The 13,047-nt window shown below is 37.1% G+C and overlaps 2 protein-coding genes across 2 annotated transcripts in view; both read right to left on the bottom strand.

The window, feature by feature from the left end:
* The window catches only part of LOC306994465 (phospholipid-transporting ATPase ABCA1-like), a gene marked incomplete at its 5' end in the record, with an annotated part of 117,999 nt that extends 110,389 nt beyond the window's left edge, over positions 1-7,610 (bottom strand). Inside the window, 2 exons of the mRNA XM_079604979.1 lie at positions 6,135-6,343; positions 7,599-7,610. Of these exons, the coding sequence (XP_079461105.1) occupies positions 6,135-6,343; positions 7,599-7,610 (221 nt within the window). The remainder of the gene's footprint in view (positions 1-6,134; positions 6,344-7,598) is intronic.
* A 703-nt stretch (positions 7,611-8,313) lies between these two features.
* LOC306994416 (retinal-specific phospholipid-transporting ATPase ABCA4-like) overlaps positions 8,314-13,047 on the bottom strand; it is a 93,580-nt gene continuing 88,846 nt past the window's right edge. Inside the window, exon 12 of the mRNA XM_079604904.1 lies at positions 8,314-9,257. Within this exon, the coding sequence (XP_079461030.1) occupies positions 8,838-9,257 (420 nt within the window). The 3' untranslated portion in view covers positions 8,314-8,837. The remainder of the gene's footprint in view (positions 9,258-13,047) is intronic.

The raw sequence follows: 13,047 nt of genomic DNA, 5'->3' as shown, positions 1-13,047 counted from the left end.
ATTTCTGCGTCTCATATTGACGTTACAGGGGAACCCTTTTCGTCGTATGTTGACGTATGGTCAAGACCCGTCAGTATATGACGTTTTGGGGTGAGACCGGGTTGGGATGACCGGTAATGTATTAAAGACCCACTCCGATGAAAATCATGTTTTTCTAGGTGTTAACATGTTCTTGTGGCATTTTTCTGATGTTAGAGGACATATCTTGAGAAAAATAAGCTCAAAGTTGTATTTCTGAGTATTTCTACATTCAAATGTCTGTGAATCAGTAGCAGACGCTAAAATGCCGTTTAAAATAGACTGGAGTTATGACGTAGTAACTCCACTGGGCGGGGCCACGAGCTCATACTCAAATTGGAACACATACTGTCACAAATAAGTCACTTTTCACCGTCTATCAATCGTCAAAACTAAAGTTTGGAGAGCACAGACTGATACCGTCAGTAATTACATCATTACATAAAGAGAGAGGGCAGCCAGCCTCCTCCAGACAAGCAACAGGCGACATTCGTGCATGTGAAATTCCGCGCTCGTCCAAGTAGACTTGCACACGCCGGGTGGCGACGAGTTTCGCCTGTCGCAGTTGTTTGTCCTCTCGTGTGTCAAGCCCATCACTCGTGAGAGAGTCAGTCAGTTTTTCAGATATAGCGGTGACATTAGCATCATAATAATCCCGAAATTCCGAGCAATCCACTGATACTAAATGTGTCCTGATTGATCACTGTGGGAGGGATGAAATATTGAGGCGAAGTCGAGCTGTTTTTTACCGCGAAGTCTCGGAGTGAAATAATGATCGGTGATCGGTGATAACTTTGATTAACTTCGGATAATAATAATTAACGTGTGTATATATAATAATGTAAAGCTTCTACGTGCCAACGGCTCCGCCCACAACGCAGAGGCGAATTGCTAATGAGCTTCTGCCGCTCTGCTGAAGCGAAGTCCCAGAAAACGGCACAGGTTTTGAGATTTTGGCTAAAAATGCCATAATCATAATTTAAAGACCACTGGGAATGTTTAAAAATAGCTCAAAATATGATCGGAGTGGGACTTTAAAGATTTATTAAAGGAACACGCCGACTTTTTGGGACTTTAGCTTATCCACCGTATCCCACAGAGTTAGACAAGTCCATACATACTCTTTTCATCTCCATGCGTGCCTTAACTCTGTCTGACGCACCCACCGCTAGCCTAGCTTAGCACAAAGACTGGAGGTAAACGGCTCCAGCTAGCATACTGCTCCCAATAAGTGACAAAATAACGGCAACATTTTCCTATTTACATGTTGTGATTTGTAGTCACAGCGTGTACAAATAACAAGGTCACATGAGACACAGTATTTTCTATATTCTCAAAAGGCAAAGCACTGCTACTTAACTCTCTGCTCCTCACCACGGGGCTTCTCAGGTGCTGCGAGCAAATCACTCCGCAGAAGTTATTTCAAACATGTACATTTTTAAAACAGTATGTAAAACTATGTGGGGGAAAAAACAACTACAAGCCAAGTACACTTAGAATACTTAATTAGGCCAACACTTGTAAGTATATCTCAATCAAAAAACTGAGTTCAAGTATAGGCCAAATATACGTAGACTTTTCTGTCAGTATAAGTCAAGAATACTTAAGTGCAATTTAAAGTATATTTCTGAGAAGTACATACAAAGTAGACTGTTAGTATACTTCCTTATTTTTTATATTAAAAGAAGTATACTAATAGCACACTTGAATAAACTTCTTTTTCGTAAGGGGAGAGAGAATGAAGCGTGTTTGGCTCAAGAAGGTTTTTTTTTTAGAGGATGTAGAGCCGAAAGATCAATAGCGTAAACGACCCTGAGCTCTTGTGATGTGTACCGCTCCATTGTTTTGACGCGCTAAAATACCGCAATTATGGAACCATGGATGGAGCGGATGGAACCAAGCTCGGGTCCGCCATCTGAATACCACTGTTATAAAGAAAGCATCAATGATCTTAAATGTCCTTGAATTTGCAAATCTGCCTTCAGGAAGGAGCTACAGGGTACAGAGAGCAACTCAAAATGTTTTTAAGAGACATTTTATCCGTTTGTCAAATGTTTGTTTGAATAATTGTTTAATCTTTGGACTGAACATATGCGAATATGTGTATGTGTACGAAATAATATAGAATTCATAGACAATTGGAAAAGTTTTTGGGGCAAACCTGACCTGTTGAAAAGAGATGGTATTCATCCCTCCTGGGATGGTGCTGCTCTTCTCTCTAGTAATTTGGCTCATAGTCTTAGAGATAAAACATGACAATCTGGGCCTCAGGTCAGGAAGCAGACAGACTGGCTTAACCGACCGTCTGCTAGCGGCCTCACGTCACCAAGGTCAGATAAATCCCATCACATAGAGCCTCTTTCACCTAGATATCTTCATATAGAGACTGTGTCTGTTCCCCGAACTTGGAAATCCAAAATACGTTCAAACCCATCTAAGGTTAAAAATTTAATTGATCTTCAACAAATGAAAAACAGATATAATACAAATGAGCAAATGATAAAGCTTGGGTTGCTGAATATTCGATCTCTTACTTCAAAAGCGCTAATAGTTAATGATATGATTACAGATTATAACCTAGATGTGCTGTGTTTAACAGAAACCTGGCTAAAACCAAACGATTACATTGCTTTAAATGAGTCAACCCCACAAGATTACGGTTATAAACATGAACCTCGTCTGAAACGCAAAGGAGGAGGTGTTGCTGTAATTTATAGTAATATTTTCAAAACCACTAAGAAATCTAGCTGTAAATATAATTCTTTTGAAGTGTTGGTGCTTAATGTAAAAATATATAGTGTAAACGATAAATCACGTTTGAAAATTCTGCTGGCTACTGTATACAGGCCACCAGGGCACCATACAGACTTTATAAAAGAATTTGCGGACTTTCTATCAGAATTAGTATTGGCTGCAGATAAAGTACTAATTGTTGGTGATTTTAATATACACATAGATAATGAAAAAGATGCATTGGGATTGGCATTTAAAGACATTCTAAACTCAATTGGAGTTAGACAACACGTGTCAGGACCGACTCATTGTCGTAATCATAGTCTAGATCTAATACTATCACATGGAATAGATGTTGATGCCGTTGAAATACTGCAACAGAGCGATGACATCTCAGATCACTATCTAGTCTCGTGTAAATTACATTTAGCCAAGGCTGCAAAGCCGACTCCGTGTTATAAATATGTTAGACCGATCACTTCTGCCACTAAAGATTGCTTTATCAATAATCTTCCTAATCAGTTTCATCATCTCAGCATCCCGGATAGCTTAGAAGAACTTGATATTGCAACAGAAACTTTTAACTCTCTCTTTTCCAGCACTTTAGACACAGTTGCTCCGCTGCGCTTAAAGAAGATTAAAGAACATAGTCCAACGCCGTGGCACAACGAGCACACTCAGGCCCTTAAGAGAGCAGCCAGAAAAATGGAACGCAACTGGAAGAAAACAAAACTAGAGGTGTTTCGGATTTCATGGAAGGAGAGCTCGATTGCTTACAGAGAGGCTTTAAAAGCTGCTAGATCTGCTTATTTTTCAACCCTATTAGAAGAAAATAAACATAATCCTAGGTATTTATTTGAAACAGTGGCTAAACTAACGAAAAAGAAAGCTTCAAGCCCAGAAGTTTCCAAGCAACACAGCAGTAATGACTTTATGAACTTCTTCACTTGTAAGATCGATAATATCAGGGACAAAATTATAACTATGCAACCGTCTAATACAGTATCGCATCAGGAAGTGCAGTGTAGTCTCCCTGAGGGAAAATTTGATTCCTTCATTGCTATAGGAGAGGAAGAATTTTGCAAACTCGTCAAATCATCTAAATCGACAACGTGTATGTTAGACCCTATACCGACTAAGCTGCTGAAAGAGATGCTTCCAGATGTCATAGATCCTCTTCTTAATATCATTAATTCATCTTTGTCTCTAGGATACGTACCAAAAACCTTTAAGCTAGCTATGATTAAACCGCTTGTTAAAAAACAGCAACTTGATCCTACAAAACTAGTCAATTACAGGCCGATCTCTAATCTGCCATTTCTGTCAAAGATATTAGAAAAAGCAGTATCTTCACAACTGTGTTCCTTTCTTGAAAGAAATGATATCTGCGAGGATTTTCAGTCCGGATTTAGACCGTACCATAGTACCGAGACAGCTCTCGTTAGAGTCACAAATGATTTGCTCTTATCATCCGATCGTGGTTGTATCTCTCTATTAGTATTACTTGATCTTAGTGCTGCATTTGACACCATTGACCACAACATCCTTTTAAATAGACTCGAACATTATGTTGGCATTAGTGGAATTGCACTAGCATGGTTTAAATCATACTTATCTGACCGTTATCAGTTTGTAGCAGTAAATGAAGAGATGTCTTATCAATCACAAGTTCAGTATGGCGTACCACAAGGCTCAGTACTAGGACCGCTGCTGTTCACTCTGTATATGCTACCATTAGGAGATATCATTAGGAAACATGGAATTAGCTTTCACTGTTATGCCGACGATACTCAGCTGTATATTTCTTCAAAACCTAACGAAACCTACCAATTCACAAAATTAATGGAATGCATAGCTGATATAAAAAATTGGATGACTAGTAATTTCCTACTACTAAATTCAGAAAAAACAGAGATTCTAATTATTGGACAAAAAACTTCCACACGTAATAACCTAGAGTACTGTCTAACACTTGATGGCTGCTCTGTTAAGTCTTCGTCGTCGGTTAGGAACCTGGGTGTGCTCTTTGATACCAATCTTTCATTTGAAAGTCATGTGTCTAGTATCTGTAAAACCGCTTTCTTCCATCTTAAAAATATATCTAAATTACGTCATATGCTCTCAATGAATAATGCAGAACAATTAGTTCATGCGTTTATGACCTCAAGGCTAGATTATTGTAATGCTCTTCTGGGTGGTTGCCCCGCACGCTTAATAAACAAACTACAGCTAGTTCAAAACGCAGCAGCTCGAGTTCTTACCAGAACCAGGAAATATGACCATATTAGCCCTGTTCTGTCAACACTGCATTGGCTGCCTATTAAACATCGTATAAATTTTAAAATATTGCTGATCACTTACAAAGCACTAAATGGTTTAGCTCCGCAGTACTTGAGCGAGCTCTTAACGCATTATAGTCCTTCACGTCTACTGCGATCTCAAAATTCCGGCCAGTTAATAATACCTAGAATATCAAAATCGACTGCTGGTGGTAGATCCTTTTCCTACTTAGCACCAAAACTTTGGAACAGTCTTCCTACCATTGTCCGGGAAGCAGACACACTCTGTCAGTTCAAATCTAGACTAAAAACACATCTCTTCGGCCTAGCATACACATAACACATTATAGACTTATAATTAGGCTGCATAGTTTAGAACAGCCGGGACCGGGAACACTTCCCGTAAATCCTGATGTACTTGGTACATCATAAGAAGGATGGCGTCTACGCTAATATTAGTCTCTCTGTCTATCCCGAGGTTTACCGCTGTCCACCGGAACCAGGCCGTATCCAGATCTGATGAAGGACCAGCGCCAGGACACGACGACGACGCCGCTGACCTGAAGTGTCAACCAGTCTCTCCTCCTCTCCACTCCAACTTCAACCAACCGGAACTGGACAAATACTCTTATTCATTCTGAACTTCATACACTGTTCACTCATTGGCCAGAGGAGAACTGGCCCCCGACTAAGCCTGGGTTCTCCCAAGGTTTTTTTCTCCTTTCTGTCACCTGATGGAGTTTTGGTTCCTTGCCACTGTTGCCTTACCTTCTGGCTTGCTTAGTTGGGAACATTTAATATTCAACAATATTATAGATCTGCCTTAAAGGTGGATGATGATGAAATTATTTTTTGTATTATTTTCATGTTATCACTGTGAAGCTGCTTTGATACAATCTGTATTGTAAAAAGCGCTATATAAATAAAGATGACTTGACTTGACTTGACATGTATGTGTAAGTTATTCCACATGGGCAAAGATAAATTTCCATGCAAATGAACAATAAAGATTTAATTTCATATAAAATGTCTTTCCTGCCCCTCAGCTTTTATTTTCATGTTTTTCAGCTGCCGTATGGTAATTGTAGTGTTTTCTGTTCTGACCTCTCCTTGATTTTGTCCGTTCTTTCGGTCTCCTCGATCTCCATGCGGATCTTGTATCTGATGTGGGGTGGAGGCTGGAGGTCACTGGGGTCAAAGAGATCCGTGAAGACCAGTCCGGCCCAGAACTTGTCCTGATTCAGGAGCTTAAAAGACTCTTCAACCAGCACAGTCTCACTGCTGACACCTTCAAACTTATCCAGATCAAAACACTGAAACACATACACACACACACAGTTTTTCAGCACCTCTGTTGCATCTGAATCTGACAGTGAAGAACGGGATTCATGTGGCGTACGATGAACAGAAGCAGCAGGCAGAACAGAGAAGAGTTCGGGATTGAGCTCAGCCGTGGAGAGACCGAATAAGAAGAGTAAACAGAGTACAGAATAAATGAAAGAGAACAGAGGAAACATCAGCATTCAATCAAGCAGAACAATAAAGAACCATAAAACATGTCAAGACTGGACAACATCCACTGACAAAATGGCATGACTTTGAATGGTAAAAGAGCCAATATCTTATTAGAAAAGACATAATCTACTCTTCACAACCATCTTTACTCTTGTGCACGTGCATTCAGTGGAACAACCCAAATAATACATCATTTGAGCTCAAAAAGAGCTATCTACTTTTAACGTATTGGTTAATTCTAATTTATAAATATAATTAATATTTTTTTATAATTTATAATATAGTTCATATTTCACATTTCCATGGTGAAAACCATAGTAATTCAAATGTAAAATAGAAACTAAATAAGAATTACAACACAAAAATTCTAACTAAACTAAATTTGTATTAACTTGATCAAAAACCTTAAGCGATATCAACAGAATAAAACATTTTCTCAGAGGAGTAGAAATATTACAAAACCAAAAAAGTATATGTAAATATAAAAGTAAATATAAGTATATGGGTGGGTTTTCTACATTAAGATTAATAAAATACTGTTAAAATGTGATATATATATATATATATATATATATATATATATATATATATTTATACAATAATGTTTTATGACTTTATGATATTGTTTACAGATTTTACTGGTGATTTGATATAATTGATATACTACTAAAATGTGTTAATGAAACAATCGGTCCTTGTAGGCTTTTGGTCATCCTAAAATGTACAGGAATACAAACTTCAAAAACAAGAAAACTTGAAAACTTAAGCCTAGTCCTAGATTAAAATGCATGTTTGAACTGTTTTAAAGCAACTTCAAATATGTGAGTGTCATTGTTTTGTCTTAAGATGCACATCAGTAATGTTTTTTTTCTAAAGCATGTTTATAAAAGCTTAAATGCCCTATAATTGAACTAAGGCCTAATCATGGTTTAGTTTAAGCCCTGCCTGTGAAACCGGACCAATATAGTATATTTTAATATTCTAAATGTTTTGGTCTACAATGTTTATTGTTGGTGTAGCCAATTTAAATTTCTTAAAGTCCATCGTAACTACCCCTTTAGTCATTTATCGGATGATTTAAACAGACTTAAAGTAATTGTATCACATATTTAGGGCTCCTTTGCTCGTATCAACACATGTCATGTGCTGCTTTGATTTCCACCACACATATTTATCTCTGAATGTCATGACAAGGATTCAGCGATATGTTGTACAACTCAATGCATCTAGATACTCACAGGATCAGTCTCTCTTCTTTTGTGCTTTGATTCTTTGATTGGTTTTGATCACAAAATGATACATCATGCAAATTAATCACTGTGATCATTGGCTGCACTTTCAGCGTTACAATGCTTGACTAGTGTGCAACAATGCAGACTATTGGTCTTTGCTCCACAGAGTTGGATCATATGAAAGGGCCTTTAGAGCGCAACCATTACAGTTTCAGTGCTTGAATCAATCAGAGGTTCAGTGCCTTCATACTGGCTCACTGATCAACCTTTGTGAGACTCAAACCTGTAACTTTTTAGTTGCCAGCCCAGATTGTTCACCCCCTAGGCTACACCATTCTGATCCTGCCTGAATTACAGACAAATTGAGAATAAAAGAGGGAAGACACCGGTGTAGAGAGTAAAAAGAGATCAGAACAAAGGAAGGCTGAAAAAAAGGCTAAGAGAATAGCAGCGATTCTGAATGAAACATGAAGTTAATTTTTGTGGAAAAAAATCAAAAGAGACATGCAAACAGATGGATGGACGAACCAGCAATTCAGAGTTTAGGAATTTACTCGTTTTCGATTCATGAGATTGGCAACATGCTTCACAGGATGTTGAATTGTAGGCAAAAATTACACTTCTGGCAATTTCTTTAAATTTCAATTCATTTCTTTCCTGAAATTCAAATTTGAATGACAAACTCTGCATCCTGTTTGCTACCTCAGTTCGAATTCAATTCAAATCCAGAAATCGAAAGGCAAAGAAACGACATTTGCCAGAAATTGAAAGGTCTATATAACCTTTACACTTAAATGAGCAATAAGTAAGCAAGAAAATACATACAACTTTCTCAAACCAAACATTCAAAGTTTGTTTTGATGAACTTAAAATTTAGTGGAAAATTACACTTGCTGCAGTTTCATTGCATTTCATTGTATTTTTCCATTTCAATTTGAAATGACGAATTCTGCATCCTGTTTGTGACCTAAGTTCAAATTCCATTCAAATTTAGGAACCGAAAGGCAAAGAAACGGCATTCTCCATTCAGTTCTTGGAAATTTAAAACCCTACAGTACTTTCAAACAAACATCCAAAGTTTGTCCTGATTAACTTCAACTTCTAGTGGAAAATTATGTGTTTTGCCATTTCTTTGAATTTTAATTAGCAAATTTGAATTACAGTTCTGCATCCTGTTTGCTACTTCGGGGCAAAATCGACAGAAATTCAGGAAATTAATGGAAATGCATTCTCCATTCAATTCTAAACAGCCCTGCAACAAACTACAGTGTAGAAAACCGACCCGTAGAATCTGAGTGAGTTGCTGTGCTATCTGGCTGATGGCGATGAAGATGTTACGCCAGTCGAAGGCTGGCATTCCTGCTGGGCGCTTGGACTCAGGACCGTTGAACAGGAAGTTGCTGATTACCGCTGTGGACAGACCAGTATCCCCCAACCTCTGGTCCAGAACTACTGCAAGAACAGGGTTCTTCAAAAGACCCTGTAAAACACAGAACACATTCACAGGGTCACACAACACAACCGATGTATGCTGCTCAGTTCACACAACATGTAAGACTACGGTTGTGACAAACCAAGATCTCAGTAGTCGACTTCTTGAAACTTTTGAAAACGGGTTTCAAAGTGCAAGCTGTTGAAAACGTTTTTAACATCGTTGTCGTGTAAACATACCCTAAAACTATTACTACTATATTAGTATTAGGTTATTGAACTAAAGCTGAAATAAAATCTAATAAATAATAGATAAAAACGATCTAATATTTAGAAATACAATTAGAAAGTAACTAACTGAAATGTAACCTAAAATGCAATAGCAATAAAGTAAAGTCAAATAGAAATATTTAAAACTTGAAGACCAAATCACTTAAATTTAAACTAAAATTAAAATAAAAACATATATAACAAAACATTAATAAATACTAGAATAGTATATAATTCAGGGTTATTATCATTAACTAAAACTTTTAAAAACAAAGAATTAAAAACATTTATGTTACTGTAATTGAAATAAAGCTGAAATAAAATCTAAATAGTTGAAAAACTAAGCAAAAATAAGAAATTTTGCCTTGGCAATAAACTAAAATGAGTCTAAATTGAAGCGATAAAATTATTAACTGGAAATAAAAATAAATTAAACCTAAATAGCAGCATAAAAAAATATAAATAAATGACAAAAGCACTACCGATATGACTAAAAATTAAACTCAAATTAACATGACAACTAAAAATATAAAAATAAAAGCTATTCAAAATATTATTAAAACTACAATAAAACCTAAAATAACTCTAATATAAATCAGTCTAAAATAACACTGCACCAAGACAGCCATTTTAGAATTTTTTTTAACACTTTTATTTATTTATTTTATTCACAGGATGAACAATTAAAGTAAAAATAAAGTAAAAATATTAACAAAAGGGAGGAGAATGAATTATGCATAAATATATCCCAGATATATGCTACGTAGCATAGATAGCTTTATACCTATACATATCCACAGATATTCTTAAATATCAATCATCATACATAACACTGACCCCCCTATTTATATATAAAATATATATATATATAAAATAAAATTTAAAAAAGTACACTGAACAACAAAGCCAAACTGGTGAGGTTAACCATTCTAATAACCATTACGGTTTACTTAGTTGAACCAAGACAGCCATTTTGACCAGGAAGTGCATTCGAACATTCTTGCGCATGTGGTTCATTACCACACATGCCATGAGAAGTAAAATAGCCTACGCATTCAAGCCTTTAAAAGCAGCTGCCTTTCAGTCAGAGAGCCATCGGTACTGACCTGACAAACTGCTCAGCACTAGCACTACTACAGGAACACCCATACTGTTGCAGATTTTGTACGTAAAAGTATTTCTCACATCCCTGTGCTAAACGCATGACAATTGCATCCTCCAGACTTCAGAGAGCATGTTATTCTTTGAACATCCAGGCAATTAGTGTGTGCTCTATCCTCTCTTGCTCTCTCTCTTCAAGCTAGGTGGCACTGTTGCTCTTCAGAGTTGTCTGGAATCAAGATTAGCACTGCAAAAGCCTCTTTGTCTCTCTGCGTTTCTCTCACACACAGACACACTCACACGTTTTTGTCATAAATTGCAGTTCCACCCCTCTCCTTTATCATTCCTTGTCCTAACCTGCAAGGATAAAATCGTGTCACTCTACACAGGGGTGCACAACAATCACACACACGAATATACAAACACAAACAGCATACACGTGCATAGACATGCGAATATTCATATTTATTCACATGAATATTTAAACACCCATACAAACGCACGCACGCATGCACGCACTACACACACACACACATCACATGCTAACATACTAGCGCACATAAATAGACATGAATGCATTATGAACGCACACACACACACACATACACATAAACGCACTACGCACATATGACATATTCAAACAAACGTCATACAAACACACACAGTTGTTGAAAGTCACAATTCATATGTAAATCATTCTGTTGCCTTGAGTGTGGTTGAGGATTCTTTTGAAAGCTTGTGTGTGTGTGTGTGCGTGTGTGTGTGTGTGTGTGTGTGTGTGTGTGTGTGTGTGTGTGTGTGTGTGTGTGTGTGTGTGTGTGTGTGTGTGTGTGTGTCCGTGTTTAATGTGTCCATAACATTCACTCCTGCATCTCATTTGGCTGAAGCGCCTACATAAAAGAGTGACATCATTATTATTAAAGTATTATTATAAATCATTATAATTGTATTAAAAGTGCCCAAATCTGTTTAGCACATTACTGCAAAAAGGATGGAGGAACCACTGCAGGAAATTAACAACTTGGTGCTCGTTCTTGTCTTAAGTAAAATGTGACAAAATGTATGATTGATATGACAGAAAGACAGACAAACATATAGACATATAATTCATGTGCTGATTGCCACATTAATACACTCTTCTTTGGATCACTATTTTCCAATAAAAGTAGTCAACTCGACTCATAACTGATTAAAGATACAATATGTAGCAATTTTGAAATAAAAGATCCAAAAATCACTTGGACAGTGTGATATATTTCCTGCAGTTATGTACTTACAATATCCCAAAAGTCTCCAAAGATTTTTTATTTCAGAGAAATTCCAATTTTAAATAATTGTCCGTCCCGGAAAAAAAATGTCGCCTGTCAGTGACGCAATATCCGCTCTATGCTTGGTTTCCGCAATATCACGTGGACACATGCGGAAGTGGTGGTTATAGCTGTTGTGTACATCATGGATCACGATTACTCTTTGGCGAGTATTGAAGTGCCAACAAAACGTAAGCGTCCATATGGGGATACACGCAGAATTTGTGACAAACGGAGGAATAAAAGAATAGGACAGTAGCTAGAAAAGTAAAAGTGTAAAAGTGAAGAGAGAGAGAAAGGGGGACAAAATCAGTAAAGTTCCTGTAGCTGGGACACGAACTCGGGTCTCCCACATTATATGATGGCACACTTGCCCACGTCACTATCGTGATGCGATACATCAACATTATAAATTATAAAAAATTGTCGGCCACGTCCCCGCAACCACGCATGTAATAGCCTATTATGATTTCCGTCATTATTTTAATATATTTGTGTACCAGGTGGGCTGGCCCACATTGGCCGGCCAGTCCGTGACCGAGATTATGGCAGTGCAATTAAATACAATCGGATATCTGTTGTTAAAAAATATTAAGCCATTACTTGCAAATGTCCGTTCAAATTCAATTTTACTACGATTGGTTTGAACACGTAAAACAACACTTCATTAACTATAAACATCCTAAAACTACACAGCATTAACCTAACAAATCATTTGACAAATAGCTGTAACAGGATAATATAGCATAACATTTTGCGCTCCTTGTAGTTAATTCATTATCATGACATAAAATGTTGCGTTCAGACGTAGCCTACAGGTAATACAAAAACTAATAAATTACCTCATCCGTGATCATGGTTCATTAATTCCATACGTCTGGATGTTGAAAACGACATCTGCCATCGTTCCATAGCGATATGGATAGCGTCATCAAGCTTCGCCTTTGTTATTGTTGGAAACAGCGCCCTTTTGTGGCTTAAAATCTTACATACTGTAGCTTTAAGGAGTGATTATAAAGAATCTTTACAATAGAACTGAATCAACTGACTGTTCACTTGCCTTTAATGATTTAACTTGATCAGTTAGGCTAGTAGTTTTTGGCTGTGGTATCAAAGTACTTAGTGTGCTTTAAGTAACAACTGGAAAGCAAAGTAACATTT

The sequence above is a fragment of the Phoxinus phoxinus genome, assembly GCF_949152265.1.
Source record: "Phoxinus phoxinus genome assembly, chromosome: 2".
Taxonomy (NCBI): Eukaryota; Metazoa; Chordata; class Actinopteri; order Cypriniformes; family Leuciscidae; genus Phoxinus; species Phoxinus phoxinus.
The sequence above is the reverse complement of the archived record's forward strand: the minus strand, read 5'-3'. Positions and strand labels throughout refer to the sequence as shown.